This window comes from Seriola dumerili, unplaced genomic scaffold (genome assembly GCF_002260705.1).
Source record: "Seriola dumerili isolate Sdu_G_001 unplaced genomic scaffold, Sdu_1.0 BDQW01000267.1, whole genome shotgun sequence".
Taxonomy (NCBI): Eukaryota; Metazoa; Chordata; class Actinopteri; order Carangiformes; family Carangidae; genus Seriola; species Seriola dumerili.
In genome coordinates this window covers 195,951-219,973 of record NW_019174522.1, presented here as the reverse complement: position 1 = coordinate 219,973, position 24,023 = coordinate 195,951, and the positions used below count along the sequence as shown (strand labels likewise).

Genomic DNA, 24,023 nt, shown 5'->3' with positions numbered 1-24,023 from the left:
GTCCAGTGCAATAGGGAAAATCAAACCAATAAATGCTATTATCATCCTGTAGGTATCCAGATTCAGCCCCTATGAGTGGACTTTGGAGGAGCCGGAGGACGGAGCGTTGCCCCTAACAACCGAGTCCACTAATGAGTTTGGGATCTTTAACTCCCTCTGGTTCTCTTTGGGCGCTTTCATGCGACAAGGTTGTGACATCTCACCAAGGTTGGTACGACATGTTCCTGTAGCTTGAATCACTTCCTGATCTGTTCTGTTAATCATGTATTTTCTCCACAGCTGTTGTCCACCCTGTCAGAGTCAAGGCAGTACATATGGATACAGTTGTACTGGACTGCACTGAGAGGTTTCTATTTGAGGGTGCCAGAGTGTTAGATATTCTCCATTCATTATGAAATGTTAAGTAATCCAGGAAGCAGAATATCAAATGCAAAATACAGAAGCAAAAAAGCTTAGTGAATCAACCAGTTTTAACTGGTCATAAATCTGATCTAATCTTCATCTAAGTCTTCAGCTCAGTCCACAGCATCTCTACTGGATAAAGGTCTGGGCTCTGACTGTGGACCACTCAAGAAGGTGGATTTTCTTTGATGTTCCAAAACATTTTAAGTTAAGATTTTCCTTAAAGTCTGAGTTAGGGTTTCCTTAAAATAAAAAGTTGCACAAAACACCTCAAGTCTTTTCCATAAGATTTCCTCAAAATATTCACTGAACTATTTAAGTGATTCTTTAAGTATAAGGCTAAGATAAGAAGAAAAACTTCAAGTCAGTTAAACTGTTGCACAAAAGACCTTAGAGACCAAAGTAAGGAAAAAAACTAAAGGTACCGCTGACTGTCTTAACATGGCTGCAACATGACTGAGTTTATGGCGAAAAATGCGCTACTAGGAGACACCCTTATACGTGGTTATATGCCACGTGATCTTTCCGGCCAGGTATAATCGAGGTATTTTATGTCCACAGACTGCTCACAATCAACGGTCTCCATGGAAACAGCTAAATTTTAACGCTGTAAAATCTCTTTCAATGCTGCAAATGCCTCAACGTCTTTCCTTAACTAAGGAAACCTTTTATGAGATTCTGTGCAGGGGCGCTTCGATGGCTCACCTGGTAGAGTGTCTACCATTAAGGTTCAGTCCTAACCGCAGCAGCCCGGGTTCAAGTCCGACATGTGGCCCTTTGCTGCATGTCATTTCTTTTCTCTCTGCCCAACTTTCCTTTCTCTCTCTCACTGTATCAAGAATAAAGGCATAAAAAGCTTGAAAACTTAAAAATGACTTAAAAAGAAAAGAACAGAGATTCTGTGCAACGCCCTTAATTAATTCCCTCAGCTAAGGAGAGATTAAACCTTAAGTGTAGAAAACGTATGGTGTTTTGTGCAACCGGCCCCTGGCTCACATTAGCTGATGCCTGTGTGTTCTGTAGAAGTCAAAGTGTCTCTAAACCACACCTCCAATCTGGTTTCACTGACTGACTCCAGGTCTGATAACTCCTGATTCCAGCTAGCTTCTGTTCATGTCATTAGTCTGTTGCAGCTACACTGTGAATGTTTGATCAAAAACAACACGATGATTGTTGTGTTGTTAGTTTAATAGATTGTGTTTGTTCATTGTTGTAACTTGGATGAAGATCTGATCCTATTTAAGGGTAAATTTATTCATACACTCAGGTGATTCCAAAGGTTCACTGATGCTTTCTTGTCACTGTGGCTGTAAACTGTGTATACATGATGGTAGAGCCACAGCTACATTTCTGACTGTAACATTTCCTGGTGACATGCTGACGATATACAGACAAACTGATGCAGACACAGTGCAGTGGGGATTTATTGTTATTTAGTGAGAGCTTCGAGCAATGAACAAACCAGGTGTCTTTCACACTGAACATATGTGCCAGTATCCCTGCGGAAACAAAACAGGCTCGTACAGCCGACCTCTCGACTTCATAACATCATTAAGCTAGCGATAAAACCGCGACAGGTTACTTCCTGTTCATTACACTTCAAAATAAAAGCACTCCCTGTCAACACTGTTCACCATAATACTAAATCATTACCATTACTAACTGACTAATTCAAGCAAACATTTTATTGTAACTTTAATTGTATGAAGTTACACAAGCTACTGAGGATCCTGGCTCTGTGTTAGCATAGCTACGTATGAGCTGTGTCCCAGTTCAGGGACCATATCCTTCAGAGGCTGTGTTCAAAGACAGAATGTGTCACAGCAGCGTGACTAGACTGTCCCATTTCAAAGACTTCATTAGATCTGTCTTTCTTTTCCTGGACAACAAAGACAACAATAGGTTTGGATAGATAGAGCAATAGATTCATTGCTCTCCGGTAATAAAAGCAAACAACACCGACAGAGAGCCAGAGGATTACACTGTTGAATGTGGCCTTAAAACCTCAAGTTTATGTGGGAAAAAAAGCTGTGTTGACAAGGTTGCAAGGTGAAAGGAGCTGAACTTTGTAAGGGCGGGAACAGCTGGTGACACAAAGCGAATATCCTTAGTAGACCAGACGTCTCATTTCAGTTCGGCTTTCGAAGGTGTGGCCCTACGTAGCTGTTGTAGACCGTGTTCCCTGAAGGATGCAGCCCCTGAATCGGGACACAGCCACTGTGTCCTGAGACCAGAGGAAACTCCCACAAAGGTCAGAGGTGGTTGTGCTAGACTCTGTACTCAGTATCCTGTAATAACAGCACACTCTGGTCTGCTTGTGTGTGTGTGTGTGTGTGTGTGTGTGTATGTGTGTGTATATATAGATCTCTGTCAGGTCGTATAGTGGGGGGTGTGTGGTGGTTCTTCACTTTGATCATCATCTCATCATACACGGCCAACCTGGCTGCCTTCCTGACCGTGGAGAGGATGGTGTCTCCCATCGAGAGTGCTGAGGACCTGGCTAAACAGACAGAGATCGCATATGGCACCCTGGACTCTGGATCCACCAAGGAGTTCTTCAGGGTAAGAACTTCTTCAGGGCCACACAAAGCTGACATGTTCAGATGAGAGCAGGCAGATGAAAGGACAAGACAACGTGTTGTTTGGTTAGAGAGCTGTTGTTTCTGAACAGAGCGTGGTGTTTGGATGACAGTGGTGGAGAGAGCTGTCTAACTCCACAGTCTCCCATAGGTCAGAGGTCAGAGGTCAAAGTACACATAGCTGTGAAAAGCAGAGTGAAGAAGTCACACAAACACTGAGCTAACAAACTTTTACAGTCCAGCTCTGCTCGGAGAACCAATCACACATCCTATCTGCACACACAGATGTTTGAGCTTCATTGTGCAGAATGATGAAGACGATGGTCAGAGTTTGTTTTCACCTTCATCTACTGAAGAGAGAATGATGCTTTGTGCTCATCTTAAATCTTTCCACGATCATCCGTTCAGTGAAGCAATAAATGGAGTCTGGATTTCTGAATGAAGGAGATTCATGTGGAAACTCTCTGGTCCTGCTCTGTGAGACCACTGACAGTCTGCTGGTCCACACCATAGACTGTAAATAAAGATGGACATAACCTCTATGACGTCACCCACAGGTTTCTAAAGAGTGGTTTTGAAGCTCAGAGTGAGCTGCTCCACTGTTGCCATCTTGGCAGCCCCTAAATCCCAGATAATCCAAAAAATGGACAAAGAGGAGGGGCGTGAGTGGAGCCGAGACTTTGGTGCATGATGGTTCGATAACTGTGGCAAACACACCCCCTGTTAGCATTGTTAGCACAGCTAACAGCTTGCTCGAAGGCTAACCCAAGGCTAATTCATTTCCTGGCAAATTAGCAAGTAAAAGAGCTAAGCTAACAAACCAGGTATGGTGGGTGCAGACACTGATTCCTGGTAATTAGTGCTAACATACAAATAAATAATACTACAGTTTCATTCACCTGTAAAAACAGGAGGAAAGTCTTCACCAATTATCTGTCTGATATTTGAAGAATCAACACCACAAATACACCTGTCACTCAAACCGGCCATGCCCTCAATTATACAGAACTTTAAGCCTTAATAAAATGTAAACAGGTGAGTTATATAAACCGTTGTCACGAGGTACGAAATTAGTTTTAGAGACCAAAACTGTTTTCTTTACCAGGCTGTAAAAGGGACATTTCTGCTGTAAAGTTGGACAATTCAACTTGTGAGTCTATGGGGATTGACTCACTGTTGGAACCAGACCTTAGCCAGAATCTAGTGGCCTTTAGAGGAACTGCAGTTTTTGGTACTCCAGTGTTGGCTTCATTTTTCAGCCATGGAGGTTGATGCTTAGTCAACACATCCAAAAAGGTTGGGAGTCCCTGTGTAACCAGCTCAGTGTGGACACACTCTGTGTCTCCCTCCACCTCCAGCCTCTGTTCTTTAAACAAATCCCCTTCATCCACCCCAGTGCTGTTCATGGCCCTGTAGTAATGGAAGGAGACTGACACAATTATGGATCTGAATAAAATTATAGATTCAAATAAAATTGCAGTTTTCACCATGCTTAATAGTACACTGTTGTTTACAGGAAAACTCCATCTTGAAATACCTTGTGCTTCAGGATTGACAGGGTACACACTACGTCACAGTGTCTCATCTGCGTCTGTCTCTGTTTTTAGCGCTCTAAAATCGCCTTGTTTGACAAGATGTGGCAGTACATGAAGTCAGCAGAACCCTCCGTCTTCGTCAAGAAGACGTCAGAGGGTGTCCTGCGTGTCAGGAAGTCCAAAGGGAAGTACGCCTACCTGCTGGAGTCCACCATGAATGAGTACATCGAGCAAAGGAAACCCTGTGACACCATGAAAGTGGGAGGAAACCTGGACTCCAAGGGCTACGGCATCGCCACGCCCAAAGGATCACCATTAAGGTGGGTGGATCAGTATAACAATGCTAGCCAACCTGCACTGCCATGTACCATTCACACTACTAACCTGCTGCCTAGCATACTGTCCCTCTCCCCATCCACTCGGCTCATTTCTCCACACTCTAAACTCTGACAGTGCCACTCACTCAGTGGCCTCGCGCTCTGTGCTTTTAGAATCTCCCTCAGCGTCCTGAGGTCATGATCAGTAGAAACACTGGCTGAGTGCCTGCTGTAGCAGTCAGGTGGTCATCAGCCAGTGTATGAGCTGAGGCTGTGCTCAGGTGCAGCCCTGCTCAGGAAAGTGTCCCACCATGGGGAGCGATGTAGTCTGGTCCCAAGCCTTAGTGCCAGTTGGGTGTTGCAGTATGCGAGTGTGATGAATGGAGCATGGCGGCTTACTCGTTGTTATAATAATCCACCTACCCTGATGACATCATCGCAGTGGTTTGTATTCTTACCATGGCTACCACCTCTGACCAATGGCTAGTGGTGGTTGCCGTGACAACTGGGGAAGGGCTGTTTGAGTTAAGATTTCAGGTCTTATTGTCAGCCATCCTCTGCTTGATCCATGTCCATTCAAAGTGACCTCATCTGTTTCTACTGAGGAGAATCTGGCTGCAGGTTCACAATGAGCTGGTTCTTCAAGACCTGGATCAAGGGGGTGTTGTCCATGAGTTTGTCATCTGAACACCTTTTTGTGTGTGTGTGTCTGTGTGTGTGTGTGTGTGTGTGTGTGTGTGTGTATGTCTACGTATGTGTCTACATTTGTTTTCCATTACAAGTGCACTGTGTCTCCTTCCTGTTTTATTCCAGTTTTCTAGATTTTTCAAGGCAGCCGTTTCTCAGGAAGGTTCTTAGCAAGGAAAATGGAGACTGTGTTCAACTAATACACCTTTAATTAATTAATTCCAATTAACTGAGCGCCACTACAGACAGTGACAGTGGTTTTCGTTCTATTTCATTTTCAGTTTCTTAAATCACTTTCAGAAACCAAGAGAAAAGATGAATATAGAAAAACTGTATATAAAAATAAAAGAGAAGCCAGACATACTGTGCAGTATCACTCTGTCTGTGCACAAGGACACACACACCTGCAAGAGCACAGAGGTGACACAGCATACAACCCTGCCGGACATGGGATTAAACAACACAAGGTTTAATTCATGAAATCGACAAACGTTTAATGAAAAGAAGAATCATTCAACATATTGGTGAGACCTGCTGTCACACAACAGGCCTCGTGACAGAACAGCTTCCTTCTCTTTTCAGGAAGTGATTTGTCAGTGACATAAAGCAGGTAGAGATCTGAGGAGCAGACCACATACTCTCTCCCTTCCCATCCTGACTTCAAACATCTCATTTCAGCAGCCGCAGAGATCTGATAGTTCACTGTCACCTAAATAAAATGAGAAAGTTCAAATCATTTTCCAGAAAGATGCAGCCACAGACATGTTGGCCCTGCCCTCTCAGCGTCAGACTCCAATGTACTTCCTTTTGAATGTGCATTAACACGTTTGCGTTTGCACATTACAGCGGGGGGGAGGGGGGTTGAGTTTAGATTGTGCAGCATTAACCAAACCAACAACAGCATCTGAAACAGTGTCTGGTCCCTCTGAAGATCACTGTGGACGAGTCCTTCTGTTTCTGAGACTGTTGTGACGGTGAGAACCTCAGCAGGATCCTCTGGACCTGGAGCTGAGAACCACACTCAGGATGTGGAAGTCAGGAAGTGTTAAGAACAGCCAACACATTGCCGGTTATTTGATGGATTTGTTGACCATAAGAAAAATATAGAATAACACAGTCTTATACTTTGAACTGTTGTCTTGATAAATATAAAACCTGTAGATATAATAAAGTTCATGTTACACAAACAAACCATGTACAGTGATAGCATTTAGACAAACAAACCATGTACAGTGATAGAACAGGACATCTTTATTTCTTTATTTCATTTATACTCACGTTTGGAACCCTAATTGTCGGGGCCAACATTTTTTAGAAAAATAAAAATACAGTTATACCCACAGTCTGTAACTTCTGCCTCTAGGGGTCTCTTAAAAAAAAGAAAAACAAAAAAATTCAGTGATTCGCAGATGCTCTTCAGTGACATAGGACGTCTCCAGTCTCTCAGCTTGTTTCTCTGATAACTTCAGATCCAGACGTCCGACGACTAAAATCCTTCATCTAGTTCAAATATAGAGCTGAAAACCACCAAGGTGTAAAAAGTGTATGTGACTTAAAACTAGATAAAAGTCAATGTTGAGCTTCTGTCAGACAAACACACTGACACATGATCATAGAGGATATGATGTCATTTACAGGTGACCAATGAAACGTTTCTTTGGTTTGAGAATTGATGGAAACATTTGTGATAATGTAAGAACACAACTCAACAACATATAAAACATAGCTCTAATTACTTTTAGACATTTTAATGTGGGAAAGTTACAGATTATAACTTTAATTAGAGTCATCATATTTAATGTTTAGCTTTAAATTGCAGCCTATTGGCCATGAACATCCTCTTCCCTGATGGTGCTGCAGCAGGTGTGTGTTTGGACAGTCAGACACACCCTCAGAGACAGGAAAGACCCTGCCTCCTGTTTCATTCTACATGTCTACGATGTTGACTGCATCACACTGTGTGTGTGTGTGTGTGTGTGTGTGTGTGTGTGTGTGTGTGTGTGTGTGTGTGTGTGTGTGTGTTTGTGTTTGTGTTTGTGTTTTGCTGCATGCAAGCCACTGTGTTTCTCACTCTTGTCTTTTCAGCACACTGCAGATGGCTGTATGATTCTGTGTGGTTCTGTATAGTTCTGTCTGCCCTGCCTGTATTCTGCAGAATGTTTTTAATGATGATCACTGCTACTGTATAATTCAAATTTGCAGTTAAAGCTGCATTAAGCGATTTTTTTTAAAAAAACACTAAAGTACAGCAGTAACTCATAGTAATGGGTCATGTATACTCCAGAATAGTGACTAGTCCAGTTCACAGCAGATCTATTATCTGAAACACAGTCCTCTTTACTAAAGAACTGCAGAGCACTGGGACTAGCACCTCTGCAGACCAGAGCTCCAGCTGTGACAGACTGGTAGGAGGAAGCAGATGAGATGAGTTGTGACATATTTCTGAATGAAGCAGAATATGTGGAGAGGGTTTAGTTAGACTCAAACCAAATGATCAAAAAGTGATTGGATATCTCAAAAGTGGGCGGGGCTATATGGCTAAAGAGAAATACAGAGCTAAGGAGATGTAGAGGACTATTAGCTGTTAACCTTCACATACACCTCCTTCATCTGTGTTGTTAAACTAGGATTACCAGCTGAAAAGACACACCTCTTACTGCAACACAGCTGTTACACAGCCTGTGTAAAAAGCCTGCAAGAGGCTGTTGTGATAAATGTCACACCTCTGATTCCTAAACGCTGACGAGCTCTCTTAACTCACACAAAGGAGCAGCATCATGTCGGATTTGTTCTGCTCAGTATAAACAAGCCAAGGCAGCATAATGAGGGGTCTTCATAAAGGTAATATATTTGGATATATCTGTTTAAAAGGGGCTGATGATACTGCCCTGCTAGCTGCCAGGAGTTGTTCAAGTTAAAGATTCTGACAGAAAATACTCAGATTTTGAATGATGAATGATACAGAAGTAGAGCTTGGAAAATGTATTTTTCATTTCATTGCATCTGATTTATCCAATCTCTGTTTTAAAGGTCCATACAGTATAAAGGTCCATGTGTTGTTTGATTATAAAGCAGGTCTAGGTTCTATATTGATACTGTGAAAGTATCAAAGCGCTCAGTCCACAGAGAAATGCACACAGCCTGTGTATTCAGAACTGAGCCTTTAAACCAGCCGTCAGGACTTATGGAAATTTGTGATGTCACAACAAGGCAGTCACCAGGCCCCAATCAGAAGAGAGGCTCAGAGCCTCCTCTATTCTGATTGGCTCACCAACCTGTTGATACTACAGCTCCAGAGAGAAGCCTGAGAGAGGAGATGTAAAAATACGTTGAGATGGTTTTTGGTTCTTAAAACCACAAATATATCTTGTTATGGATCAACACTTAAAATAAAACACAAGAGAAGAGGAAAATATGGAGCTTTAAGACAGGTATACAATATGAAAAACAGGCTGTAGGAGAAAGACATGACTACATTTCTATTCATATTAATCCAGTGGCTCAATTGATGGGTGTCTTCGTGTTTTGAATGGCATCATCAAAGCTAGCTACCAGGCTAATGTTGTTGACATGTTGAATGTCAGTACAGTCTTCAACGACCTTTCAGTCCTGGGACCAGTTGCACAAAACACTTGATTTTCACTAGATTTTCCTTTAAGTCTGACTTAAGGTTTCCTTAAAATAAAAGCAGTTGCAAAAAACACCTTTAAGTCTTTTCCTTAAGGTTTCTGTGAAGTTCCCGTCGACAGGAGGTTGAGAGAGCAGCACAGTCCTGTGATGTTGCCGGGTTCCTTGTTAACAGGTACAAGCTAATGCCAGCAAACAAATGGTCCCCATGGAAACAGTAAAATTTTACTGCTTAAAATCTCTTTCACTGCTGTAAATAATAACCTTTTTCCTAAAGTAAGGAAACCTTTTTAGGAGATTCTGTGCAACATCCTGAAGTAACTCCCTCAGCAAAGGAGAAATTAAACCTTCAGTGTCAGACTTAGAAGTAGAAAAGGTGTTTCGTGCAACTGGCCCCTGGTCCTCGTACATGGATATATGAGTTAGCTTGATCTGGTTATTGTTGATTTGACATGAATCTATACATATAGGCCAGAGATATGATGAGCAAAAGAAACAGGCTAAACCTCTCTGACTTTTGTCAGATTTAAGGCCTGTTGGTGTGATGGTTGTACAGGGGTGGAGAGTCAGTGAGAACCATTGGGGTTGGACTTTAGAGCAGTGAGTTTAGAGAAGTTACAGAGCAGGGAGGTGACTCATCACTGTCAACCTTTTTACATCACTTAACCCAATTTTAAGACAAAAATATCGCTTAATGTAGCTTTAAGTCCGACACTTATCCTACTGTGTGACTGCTGTTGTGGTACTATACCATGGTAGAACCAGAGACATATAAATATTCTACAATTTGCACTTAAGAAAACTTTTGAATTGATTCTAAATCATGGTTGAATTATTCACTGAATACAAACATGATAATCTACATGTCTCTGCTCCTAGCATGATTTCACTGCTGTCATTTAATGTGTTTTTTTCCCATGTTGCCACAGCTGCAGTCAAAGATGATTCATGTTATAATCTAAATGTTGGGTTCAGTTCAGAAAAAAAAACACAAAATTGAACTGTTCAATTCACATGAGTTTCATATTCAAATCATGACACAATAATATAACAATGACCACTGTCCAGGTGTACCCTGCCTCCCAGTGTCAGCTGGGATTGGCTCCAGCCATGATACACAACGTTCTCTGTAGACAAGTTTGCTTGATTGATGCATGAGATACCACTAGCAACTACATTGGCCTGCCATTCCTTCATTACTGTTATGTATAAAGCTCTTCCTGCTGGACTGAGGCTCTTTAGAAGATTCAGAAATCCATGACATGATAAAAAGGCCCATTAAAACAAACCGCTGAGCTGGCTGCACAAAGATGTATTAGCCTAGTCTAGTCAAGTTAACCTGGTCAGATTTAGTCTTAGATCTGCTGTGATGCAAGAATGAATACTACAAAGTTTTTAAAGCCTAAAATAATTCAAGCGTTCTCAGACATGATGCTGTGTTCAGGTTAAGTGGAATGATTGAAGTAAGTGACCCAAAGCTCTTGTTCTAACCTCACTGTGGAAGATACAGCCCATAATAACCTGGGCTGCCAACCATTGTTTGCCCTGCTGGATGTGGCATGTTTGCAAGCCTTGTACAGGTTGTTGTACAACACTTCTGTTGTGCTACTTGCAATGCGTTTCTGTCTTTGCTTGTGTTTTGTCTATTTGCTTGTGTTTTCTTAAGATAAAGTTATTTGAGCTCTCTGGGCCACGTTAAGAGCCATCCACACCAAGAGGAATAACTGTATCGATAATGATAAGGATGTGAGCGTCCACACTGATGAACGATGATGTTCTTTAGACAGTCCCCAGATGATGACCTGTCACACTGCACCTGAAAGTGTTTGCTGTCGCATCAATTGGCTTACACAAAAGAGGTCACAGAAATGAAAGATATTGATAAAGCACTTGATTTAGCTTTTATTTAGCTTTTATTTGTCATTATTCTTTTAATAAGAATATGGATAAAAGGAGAGAGAAACAGAGAGGGAGACAGGCAGAGAGACAGAGCGAGAGAGATGCTGTTTATGTCAGTGACTTCACTTTATTACTTATAGGAAATATGTTCAGTGACCATTTTACTAATCCACCCATTGTGTGGAACAAATACACCTTTGTGTTCTGAGTGCTGCTCTTTAATAGTAATAATAACTTTATTTATATAGCACTTTTCAAAACAGAGTTACAAAGTGTTGTACAAACATAAAAACAAAACAGCAATAAAAGACAGAGAATAGAGGCAACGTGTAGTGCATAAGTACGTGTGTTAAAACAAGGAAATCAATAGAGCAACAAAAGAAAATAAAACCAAAAGTAAGTAAGAAGTTGTGCGTAATCTGGCAAAAAGTTCATGACCATCTAATTGAGTAGAATCACAATCCATGATCTGAATCATGATCTGCATCCTGTTTCCGCTCTGATTTTATTGTGAAAGTCCTGAGCGGAAGTTGTAATTAGTATCTTTCCGGCGCTTTGCTGCTTCCGTCAGATGTTTGTCTGCTCACTGCTACTCTTCACCCACAATGCTGTCTTTTGTTTACAAACTGTCACAACCAATCAGACTTTTCTCGTAGTTCATATGGAGTATTCGTTTGGACAGCGCTGTTATTTATTTATTTATTTATTTTATTTTATTTTCATGAGGTGCTATGTGGAAGTGTTTTAATTTGAAAGTTTAGTCTCTGGCCCAGCTCGTCCCTCTTCCTGTCTCCCTGCCTGCAGCAGGTCTCTGGTCCTGTGGATGGACTGTCACTCCACTATCTTGGACTGCAGCTGGTGAAAGTGGTTTTTGTTGTCTCCAGCTCCGGTTAGTGGTCGAGCTGTTTAACAGTTAACATGGTCTGGTTAGCAGAGACTTAACTTTTTTTAAATTTTTTTAATTTAATGTACCTAAATATAGAAACTTCTTAATGAGGCGATCAGTATGAGTAATTGAAGTAGATCATATGACAGAGATAGATCACCCATGATATAAGATCATCGGATCGCCCACCTCTACTACGGTTCATACATTAGTCCATTATTCTATTTTCTGAATGTGACTCCCTGTAAACTTAAATGCATTTTAATTGGCTGTCAGTGTTTATATTGTTCATCAAAGTGATCCCCAACGATATTGTTCACCACTGTCGTCATTACAGTCGTTGTGTGGACTCACGATGTTTAAAACAATGTTATCTTCAGTTGGAGTTCTTGGTGTGGACGGCTCTTTACTCAGCACAATCTGTGATCTGCATTCAGACACATGTTCCTTTAAATCGATATTCAACATCAGCTGGATGAACTGAGGGGGGAGGTGACCATGGTTGCATGAAGTGGGTGGAGCTCCCAGCATGTTTAGAACAGGTGTGATGGGAGCTGTGGGACGATGCAGAGAAAACACAGAATGAGGTTAGAAAAAGAAGTCTTTATTTCACAGGGCAGTTAGTTTCCTGCTGTTCCCCAGGTATTTAACCTCTGATACCTGTCATGTCATTCGTTAGTATAATTAAAGGGAACAGATGAAAGTGCTCTCCTGGTACTGTTAGTACTCGCTCATTAAAGAGAAAGTACTAAAGTATTAAAGAAAGCACCAAAACTAAAAAGGTTCTGGTATTATTTTTAATTACAGGTCAGAATTATCCTTCTCTGTTTTCAGTCTCACTACTACAACATCTCAACAACACAGATATAAACAATTAACAAACTGACTCAGGTGTGTGTCATTGGACAAGCTTAGCCCCTCCCATGGGTGTGGCTACAACCATAACATCAAATCGTCAAGCCAGAGTCAGTACGAGTGTTAAACTAACACATTTATATTAGTAACAGTAAAGGACAATTAAGATAAGATCAGAGTGAATCGTTGACTGGTCTAAATTCATTCCCCTTCAACATAAGACTAAATTACAGGACAAACAATGAGACATGTAGGCTATTAGAAAAGGTTTTAGAAATTAGCAGGAAACTAAGGGACCCTTAAAATAAAGGCACAAGTCCTCTGCTGTTAGCTCAGCCACATACAGTGATGCCCTGGTTTGCATATATACTTGTATAAGCACCAGTCAGTGGCTAACTTTGTGCAACCAGCCCCCGGTCTGGTCATGTGGTACAAACTAGAGTAGGTACTCCTTTAATTTGATGAAAACAAACCAGATGTAATTGTAGTACGACCCAGAGACTCAAGTATGGATCTTAAGTTGTTACTGAGGGTCTGAAACTGACGTGACAGAGCCAGATCCTCCCTCCAGAGACGGGCCCCTCTGTTTAGTGATGTGGGCAGAGTGGTGCCCTGACCTAAACCTTAGCCTTGTTTCTGTGCTGCAGCTTCAGTCTGACTGAAAGGAAAACCAGCGTTAGTCACAGTTCTTTTGCTGTTTGGCCGTCAGCTCTATCAGGTACAGTCACACTGAACACGGTGATGAACCAGAGGTCAGCGTCTGATACAGGTGCAGAGATGAAACGATCACAGTTACCAGTATTATCTATAGTGTATTATATAGTGTTAAAATATGCTGAAAATGTTTATACAGTAACAGTAACAGAAACCACAAATAAGTCATCAGCAGCACTTTTTGTTGCATCTAAACATTAAAATAATGAACTGCTCTGTGTCTCAGCTGAGGACCAGGGACCAGTATTAGTCCTGGGTTTGCCTGCTGCATGTCCACTCTGTTAACAAGGGAATATTATTATTTTCCTGCTGTAACGTCTTTCAGAGAAGAGACGATGTGAACGCACACTTGTCACTTGTCCAGCACAGTGAAAATATCACAGACCACACTGTTCAGGGATGACAGAGTGAAGCTGCAGCCCCAATATAAGTTTCAAAAACACACAATCACCGATCGAAGTGTCTCACAGAGACTCCGACACTGACAGCAGCACAAACCTGGGATGAAACGCCATGGATCTGTTTTATCCAGTTAGCACAGCAGCTAGCAGCTTGCTGTTTCTCCCCTGCGCGTGTGCTCTGTAAGTGCATGTGATGACATCACTCTCTGCAGTTATATGTGTCCTCTCCGAACAGAAACACATACTCCTCTGGCAGTGGAAGAGAAGTCAGTCGTACCGTGGCCCTGAGAGCTCAACGCACTGCAGCTTAAGAAAACACATGCAAATACACAAACACGCTGCAAGTTCTGTCCAGCAACATGACGGAAGTGTTTCCAGGGGACTCAAGCATGGGGGTTGGGGGAGTGGGGGTAATCCTAACTGTAATCCTAACCATTATTCTAGTCCAGCCCGTGGCTCTTTGCGCCATATCATCCTCTCTCTCTCTCTCTCTCTCTCTCTCTCTCTCAGAAAAATGGCTTAAAAAGAAAAAAGTGATGAACCTGCTGTGACGCACTTGTTATTCAATGCTTTTAACTTCAGAAGTCACAAGTGGGCGTTGAACAGCGAGTCCCAGCCAGGTTCATCACTTTTTAGTCCCCTGGAAACACTTCTTGCATGTGTTGTGATTTGCAGTGCATGTGTTGCAGTGCGTTGAGCCCTCAGGGCCACTGTACAGTCGCATTTTTATCAGGTTTACACGCGTTTACAAAACCTGCTTCTACCTGCTAATGTTGGTGTAAAAAATATATCAGAAGGCTGAAAATTCTCCAAGCACATGCACCAGTCAGACACAAGTGCTTCACAGAGGCATGGACATACACAGAAAACTGAGAAACTTCAACACCATTTAAAAGAAGTACTGCAGTGAAAAAAGGAAAACATGGCACAAGATTAAAAAGTTGTTAGTGTGTCATTCATTGGTGAGCTGCAGCAAACAGTAAGTCCTGATCCAGAGGAGCTGTCACTGCTTTCCTCCACGTGTCTGGGAGATGGTTGCTGGTTGATGGTACAGTACCTAACGAGTTAAATTAACCACAGTAATTAACCCCCGGTAATCAACCACGGAGTGATGGTTGAATTTAAACGGTAATACTAACCATCTGGCATTTTTATAGCGGCTTAGCGTGAAACCGTTTCATCTCTACTCAGGTGTTTCAGTCGGATTACCTGACAGCTTGTTCCTGTCGCCCTGTTGGACCCTGGTTTTAGTCATGTGACCAGATTAGTGATGTTGGTGTGTCTCCATAACCAGTAGAGCTGAAGGCCAGAGCTACAGAAGACACTCAAACACCTCACAGAGCAGATGACCAGACAACACCAAAGTAACAGACCATAACACAGATATACACAACAAAGGTCAATGAGAGGCTGATGAGTGGATGTTTTGTGTAGTGATCTTTGCTGATAAATAATAATTTGATAAAAAAGAACTGGCTCTCAGAACCCAACTGTATCTGTAAGACGTGCATATATTACTCAGCTAGCTGCTCAGACATGCTTATGCTAATGCTAATCTAGCTAAGATCATAGTGATAAGTTTGCTGCTAAGAAAGGGGAGTTGTTGCAGCTGTGTGTAACTGTTCATGCTCAGGAGTCAGAGTTGATGCTGCTAACATGAATACCAGCAGGAAGACTGACATGACACCTGAACTGCTAACAGCCACTGTGTTCATGTAGAAATGCGGTGAACCTGGCGGTGTTAAAGTTGAACGAGCAGGGGCTGCTGGACAAACTGAAAAACAAGTGGTGGTATGACAAGGGAGAATGCGGCAGCGGAGGAGGGGAGAGCAAGGTTAATACACACACACACACACACACACACACACTCACACCTAAACACACACCTAAACACACACACACACACAAAAGGTAATACTGGGTTATCATGTGTAAAAACAATGTAAAGAAGCAGCAAAGCTACAACGCCACAGCGATGTTAGCAACGTCAAGCTACAGCATTCACATTAACATAAGAACAGATGCATGCTTATAGACAGAAGCCAGATGTGGTCACTGATCAGCACCACCAGCAGGTGGCGTTTTAGTTGATGCTGCTTCTTTCACTGATGTGTTGCGCCCTGTTTGGTTGAGGTCAGGGTCAGGGCAGGCTTCAGGGGTGAGTCCAGGGTCAGGTGACCTCACACCAGATGGTAGCAACAGCTGATAAAGAGTGTGTGACCGGGGGAAAACTGCTGCTGCTGCAGGAGCAGAAAGGCTTTTCAATGCAGCACATCTCATCCTCTGTCTCAGGGGCCAAACAGAGGGGTCCCAACAACATGGGACTCAAACATATTACCATTCAGCATTTGACAGTAGACGGAGAGTGTCTGCTTTAAAACTCCTTCCTCCAAAATGAACCAATCACCCCTGTCAGCGTGGTGTTATGCTAACGACAAACAGGACAGGCCCTCTTTTGGCTGCTGGACCAGAGTGTGAGAACCGCTGCCCCACTAATAACATAAGATAACATTGATAATGATGTTATTTATGTTATTCCCATTGAAGAGTGCCAGTAAACCTTGCCGTATTGAAACTGAATGAGCAAGGGACCCTAGACAAGATGAAAAACAAGTGGTGGTACGATAAAGGAGAGTGTGGCTTCAAGGACTCCACCAATAAGGTTAGTTGTATATGTCTGTGGATCAACCAAACACACTGTCTGTTCTCATATTTAACATGCACAGTAATCTTGGTTCTGTATGTGTCAGTGAGAGATTACAGTAGTCCTACAGTGTATGTGTGTGTATCTGTAAAGTCCTCACACAGTCTGCTTAGCACAGGTTAGTTACAGCTGTTAGTCATGTCAACCACATGGAGGTCCACCTGTCACACTGTAAGTATCATAAGTTTAATGTCGATAAGAAGACAAAGAGGTGATATCCTGAAAACAGAATGAACTCAAACCCACTGAATCCACATTGTATCAGCAGTTAGGCTTTTATTTTTTATTCTGTCTGTTTTATCACAAGTCAAAGGCTGTCTGTCCGTCCATCCGTCTGTCTGTCTGAAATTGTTGTTGCTAAGGTAATGTCTGTAAAGTAAGAGATGGAGATTTATTTGCAATACTTACAAACTACATACAGTGCATGTGTAAAGTTTGAACACACTTTCTAACTCAGTGTTTTTTATTTATTGTTTCCTACATTGTAGAAGGAAGCTGAAGACACCAACACTGTGAAATAATGCATATGGAATTATGTAAACAAAAACAGTGTAAATGATTCTAAATGCTTTAGAGGCTCTTCAAAGGAGCCTCCTTTACCTCTGATGACAGCTGTGGTCACTCTTCATTCTCTCACCAGCTTCATGAGGTCGTCACCTGGAATGGTTTCCGACAGTCCTGAAGGAGTTCATGTATGTTGAGCGCTTGTTGGCTGCTTTTCTTTCACTCTGCGGTCCAGCTCATCCCAAACGATCTCAGCTGGGTTTAGGTCAGGTGACTGTGGAGGCCGGGTCATGAGATGCAGTACCCCTTCACTTTCCTTCTTAGTTAAATAGGCCTTACACAGCCTGGATGTGTGTGGTTCATTGTCCTGTTGAAAACCAAATGATGGTCCTAGTAATAGGATGGCATGTGGCTGCAGAATGCTGTGGTAGTGATGCCTTCAATTCACCAGCACCCCTGATTCACACAGTCTCCTTCAGACACTGGATGTTGAGATGTGTCAGTACTTGACCTCTGTGAAGCATTCATGTTGACTCTTAATCTGAGCTGCTGCTGAGGCGGGTAACTCTCATGAACTTCTCCTCTGCAGCAAAGGTCAGTCTTACGATTATGATTTGTTTGTTTATTTCCTAATTTATTTGGCTACCCCTGACCCTAACCCTTCTGCAACAGGACTGGTACTAGATTGTTGCTAAGCAACACATAAAGATTTTCTTGACCTAATGATGTCATATGAGTGCACCTGGAGGTGTGTGCTGCAGTATCCAGGTCTCTTCCCTTCATCCTCTTCTGACGACAAGACATCACTTAATTCAAATGTTATTTCTGGAATTATTTTCACCTTTGCAAAGTTTGTTACAATCTAAGATAGATAACGACCGTTGTAACGCTAATTAATTGTTAGTAGATCACCTGTAAAGCGGAGTGATACATGTAGTTAAAGGTCCCAGTGCTGTTATACTCTGTATCAGCACTCAGGGAATGACTCTCATCCAATCAAATGACTTGGTCAGAACTAACTGTTGTAAAATCAAAGCTGTTGCACTTTTCTGGATTGACTGAGCTTCATGTCTTGAAGTAATGATGGACTGTTTTCTCTTGACTTAGTTCAACAGTTCTTGACATAATATGGATAAGTACAGTTGTCCAATAGAGCTATTTACTGTGTACCAACATGACCATGACACAACACAACTGATGGTCTCAAACACATAAAGACGAGGCAACAAATTCCACTAATTAACTTTTGACCAATCACAGCTGTTAATTGAAAACCATTCCAGGTGACTGCCTCATGAAGCTGTCTAAGATAATGCCAACATTGTGCAAAGCTGTCATCAAGGTAAATGGTGTCTACTGAAGAATCTAAAAAATGAAACATATTTTTTTTTCTACATAATTCCACGTGTTGTTTCATAGTTCTGATGTCTGCAGTTCTACAATGTAGAAAATATTTACTTGCTTTAAACAATGCTTTGCATGCTAAAGCATTAAGACTGAGTCACATATCAAACATGATGTTAGCAATGCAGGTTCCCAGAGGTTTCAAAGAATCAGCTTTGCAGATGGAAGCACATTGGGCCTCATATCAGACCAGATTGTTGGAAAAGATCAGTTCCCGCCATTCCAGAGAACTGGTCGTATTCTCCAGTTTTCTCATACTTGGAGCAAAGTGGGTTTTCCAGACTTGAACAGACGAGACTGTCCTCCTGTACAAAATGAGCCCACAGGTCTCTGTGCAGCAGGTTATTATGACCCATAGTTACGTTTTGTTGCTAGGCAACATCTAGTGGTCATAGAAATGATGACAGGAGCAAAGGGAAAAGTGCGGTGACGTAGTATAAAGAGAGACAAAGTCCACGTCAGGAGGAGGTTGTGGTGGATGGATAAATATGACACAGGAGAGCGCTGTTTGATTCCCATGTGAAACTAGCAGTTCATGTTTCTGTTATCCATGACCATTTGCTGTTATTATTGTAACCATGACAACAAAGATTAACTGATGTTGAGGAAGTACTACTTTTAACCAAAATCACCATCTTTTCCTTAACCTAACCAAGCCATGACCGTTATTATAGTAACCTTGGTGACGAAGGTAGGCACGCCCCTCTCGGTACAGTTTGTGTGTTTATTATTGTAAGCATAACAACCGAGGTCCGGTACGCCTGCTGCTGACTCAGTATGGGTCCACACTACAGAAAAATACAACAACTTACCATAAATGAAATACAACAGTGGCCTCTGGATTTCACAGCAGGACACTTAGCGCATCGTCTTACATGCACTTTAGGACATGGCGGTCTCCGGTCCATGCCACAATTACAAGACAGCAACACCAACAGCTTCAACAATACACCACCTCGTTAAAATATTGACAGAAGTATTTACACAAGTTATGCGCATATTAATTTTACACAACACTCTGACCACCGTCCTCCTGCATCTCCAGTTCAGTCCAAACGTAAACACAACGATAGACCAGGATGCACTTGCTGAAGTGGAATAATCACTACATTACACAACATCCGGTCACAGCAGCCTCAGGGTCTGTGCAGGCTTGTCCAGCATCATCCTTACCTGAAGATCTACCATCGCCTACTGAGGACTGTAATATTCTCTGGAATCTCAGTATCCAGCTCTGATATCAGTCATGGTCCACTTTGCTTCGGACGCGTGTTTTTTCAGTATCTTAGTTGACGAGGCTTGAACCGTCCCTCTATGTTTCTGTCACAGGACAGTGCTGCTCTGATGACGTCACTGACAGATTTTTTACCTTCATGTCTCTGGATTAAACGACTCGACCTCTGACTCCGCTGAAGGTGGTTTATCTGATTTCTGAAACTGAAATTCATCTTTTTACTTGTCTGGGATATTTTTCTCACGATGGAAGCGGAGCGGGAAGCCTTATACGGCTCCTCCTTCTTGACAGGTGGTATTCACCTGTCTGAAATGAGCGAATTAAGACAAGCTTGTCCGGTTACGACTGTTAGGTGAATCTGACTTGGAACTCGTATGAACAAACCTCAGAGAGGATTTTAGGACAAGAAGAGAAGAATGCTCTTGCATGAGGCCCAATGTGTTTATCAATGCCTCACTGTCTGCTGAGGAACACTGAATGCAACAGAACAAGGCCTCAGTATACTTCTAAGGAACAATGTCATATCACATATTATCTGATCATATCGTATATACAGTACATATACCTATGTGTGTGTGTTTATATACATACAAATTTATATCTATATATGTATATATATATATATATATGAAGTTTTAGAACTCCCTTATTCTTCCAGTTTTTACTGAAATGTCAGCAGCTCATGTCTCAGTGAAAAAACCTTGAATGGTGCAAAGATCACTAGCTGTGTTTCCATTGCAGTTTTTTGCTGAATAGAAGTGAGTTTTTAGAAAAGTCCACAGAACACAGTTGTGAATGTTCTGTGTTTCCATTGAGTGATATTATGTCAATAAAGCTGGTTTTCTCCTCTCACGATGTCATTCCAGTTAAACATGGTGATGGATTTCAATCATCTGTTAATTGTTGGGACAATTACATTCACTACAAGATCTGCTGTAGTATTCAGTCGAAGGTGACCAGGGCGTCTGGTGCATCTAATGATGGAAAGGCAAACCCCTTGTATTTGACAGCGGCCACGTATCAGGGATTTTTGGGAGATAATAGTCTGTAATGTCTTTGGATGTGACTTAAATGCAGAAAAAGTGTTTCCATTTCACTTTTGCGAAATATTGCTTTGTGCAATAGTCTGAAAAACTGCCTCATCAGAGCGTAGTAATGTTTTTGCCACATTTGACAATTTTTTTTCAAAATTCACGTTGCCATTACTGGTTTTTCAGTGGACAATTTCAAATTGTGCATTAAGCGGGTTAATGGGAACACAGTCAGTGATAAACTGACCCAGGTCACCGAAAACTGAAAAATCTTGTAAATGTGATAGAAAACAGACCTTTTTCAGGGATGAAGACGCTACTCAGTTAATATTGCCTCACGGTCCACCAGCTGGTGTTCCTACACAGACTTGACTCTGGAAATGGGAAGAGAAACTGAAGGTGAAGGTGAGAGCATGGAAGAAATTTCCACTTGTGACAGTGTGATGGTGGAATATACTTCATAACATAACAGCATTGTCAACAAGGAGATGTGGTCGAGGAACAGCCAAAGAGGAGAATAAGTGCTGTGATCAGACAATGGCTGATAGCTGCGTTAACATCTGTGGAGACTGCAGAGTTGGACCGGGACAGAACTTCAGACCTGGACTGAGCTGCCAGGACCAGCTTGCACCCTGAATGCCAGGCACACAGAGAGGGTTGGGACAGAGACTGACGGGGCCAGTAAAAACCTAATGGACGGAACACTTGGAACAGTTGGTTTCTCTCTACAATATTGTCAGGTCTTGACCTTACCTTGTACCTTCCTCTCTCCATGTTAGCTAAGCATCAGCTGTAGCCACTGTTTGTTGTCTCGCTGTTTGCTCTGTATCCTGGTGTTTGTCAGTACAACATGTGACGGGTTGTTTTATAGCCATGAAGACCTAAAACACAAGTTAGCTAGCACAGTGGTTTTATTTGGTTGGATGCAAAATTTGAAATGCTGCTGAAACCCTCTGTCTGTACAAACTGTGTCACTACAACCTCTGATCATCACCATGACAACACTGTACTGCTGGAAGTAGGACTGTATACTTCTGTCAGAGAGGAGGAAAACAGGCAAACTGGTTGGTCAGAGCCTCATTCGGCAGCAACATAATGAGCCACAAGACCAGCACAGTCTTCAGACCGGAAGTGGACAGAAGCTGACAGTGACACATCAGTGGAAACTTCTGCAAAAAGAATTGGACCAACTTTCTGATCAATGATTAATTTCATCGGAGGGAGTTCAGCTGCTGGAGGAGTCAGACATTTAGATTCAGTTTAGTTCAACAACAAGATTCAATGATTCTTTATTTTTAAATCTACAACTGTTTGTTCTAAGCTTTAATATCAGAAACTGAGACATTGAATCATGTAACTTAAAATAACAGCTGGAAAAATGGAGGTGTTCTAAAGCTTTAGACTGGTAGTGTGCGTACGTATTAGAGAGATATATATTACACTATATATATATATATATATATATACGTATGTGTATGTATGTGTCATATATATTATAAATATTATGATATATATTATATTATGTATCACATGATCACTGTCTGGAAACACATGTATAAATACACTAAATGAAAAGGTACATTCACACAAAATTCATACACACAAAATGTATTTAAATGTGTGCAGCTCAGGTTTAGTGTAGTTGTTGATGACTCTACTCTTATGTGAAGCTCTTGTGTATTTATGATGAGTTAAATGTGAACAGGTGACAGGTTAGTTCAGTTTGAGCAGAAAATGAAATGAGGTCTGTTTTAAAACATCCCACTAACCCCACTTCTGTCTGGGTGGCTGCGCTCTCTCTTGGTTTGTGTGTGCGTGTGTGTGTGTGTGTGTGTGATTATGCATGTGTACTAGGAGAAGACCAGCGCTCTGTCTCTTAGTAATGTAGCAGGGGTCTTCTACATCCTGGTTGGAGGTCTGGGTCTGGCCATGATGGTGGCTCTGGTGGAGTTCTGCTACAAGAGTCGTGCTGAGGCCAAAAAAATGAAGGTACGAACTTCAGTTTCACTTTCTATTTTAAACATAATTACTATCATAGTGTTATTGCTATGAAATTTTCTCACTAATCTGAGTTTTTGTGATGAGTCAGAAGATCAGAAAGGCTAAATCCTGATTGCTTAATGTGATGTGTGTTGTAGTATTTTCATATGTGTGAAATTCTAAGCAGCTGACTGGAGACTTGACACAGAGTCAACACGGCCCGTCCTCTTCTCTGTCAAACCTCATCAGTCACAAACGCAAGTCTTGCTCCAGTTTGAGTCCAAAACAGTCCCAGATCAGCAGAAGTGTCTCAGTGATACTTTAGGTGCTGACTTGTGTGTTTAGGTTTCCAAGTATCCCAGAGTATCTGTCCACTGTCCAGTGTCCATCATCATCATCCTGAGGAGAACAGTCTCATCTCTGCCCTGTGTAGTGTTTGAACACATGTTTCCTTTAGGGTGTAAATGTAGGTCTCTGCTGCCTCAACATTAGCTTATATGAAGTTTAATGTTTTTTATAAGATGGTACAACAGTGCTGCCTCTGTGGACTGTGTTTTTGTCTGTATCAAATCACATTTACAGAAGTGATTTTATATACATAAATAACATTTCAAATAAAACAACAGTATCTACTTTAATATTTCAAATAACTTTAGGGGAAATAAATTGTCAAAATTAAAATGAAATCATGATCCAAACTGCAAAATCATCATTCAGTGTAATGTTTTTGTTGTTCAGTGTAATGCAATTTCTGTGTTACCCCACAGTGTATCTGTGTATCAGTATCACTGTATAGAACAATTTTAGCATCTTATTTGTATTGACAAATATTTTTTATACGTGCACTTTGACACTTACACTGAGAGGAAGTTGTCATAGGTGAAAAAAAAAACTAAAAACCTTTTGTGAAATTTTCTTTTCTTTTCTTTTTAGTGCAGATCTTTTTCCGTGAGAATTTTTTAGTGAGGATTTTTGCTTTTGCTCTTTTGTTTGCTTTTGTAACACTGATGTCGGCCACAAGAGGGTAAAATGCACCACTAGCCGACTCTAAATCTGACAAAAAGCCTTAATTTTTCCCTCTAGGTGATTTTTAATTTCTCCATGCACTAACACAAGGTACATGTAATGTGTGTTAGCAAGTTATGTAATGTTACTATTCCATTTCTTGGCTATAAATGTATTTTAATTAGCTAAGGTGTGCTACCAGAAATGCTTTGGGAAGTCAGGTGAGAGTGTATAACAAGAAACCAAACTTGTAGAAGTG

General features: G+C 41.6%; 1 protein-coding gene across 3 annotated transcripts in view; it reads left to right on the top strand.

Moving 5' to 3' along the window:
- Nucleotides 1-24,023, top strand: part of LOC111230445 (glutamate receptor 2-like) — an 82,175-nt gene that overhangs the window by 41,638 nt on the left and 16,514 nt on the right. For 2 of the 3 annotated variants that reach the window (XM_022757186.1, XM_022757183.1), the window contains exons 14-18: nt 53-207; nt 2,766-2,964; nt 4,589-4,836; nt 15,622-15,736; nt 22,634-22,768. In XM_022757186.1, the coding sequence (XP_022612907.1) occupies nt 53-207; nt 2,766-2,964; nt 4,589-4,836; nt 15,622-15,736; nt 22,634-22,768 (852 nt within the window). Of the gene's footprint in view, nt 1-52; nt 208-2,765; nt 2,965-4,588; nt 4,837-15,621; nt 15,737-16,449; nt 16,565-22,633; nt 22,769-24,023 lie in introns of all 3 variants that reach the window. The other variant, XM_022757187.1, reaches the window with a different exon arrangement.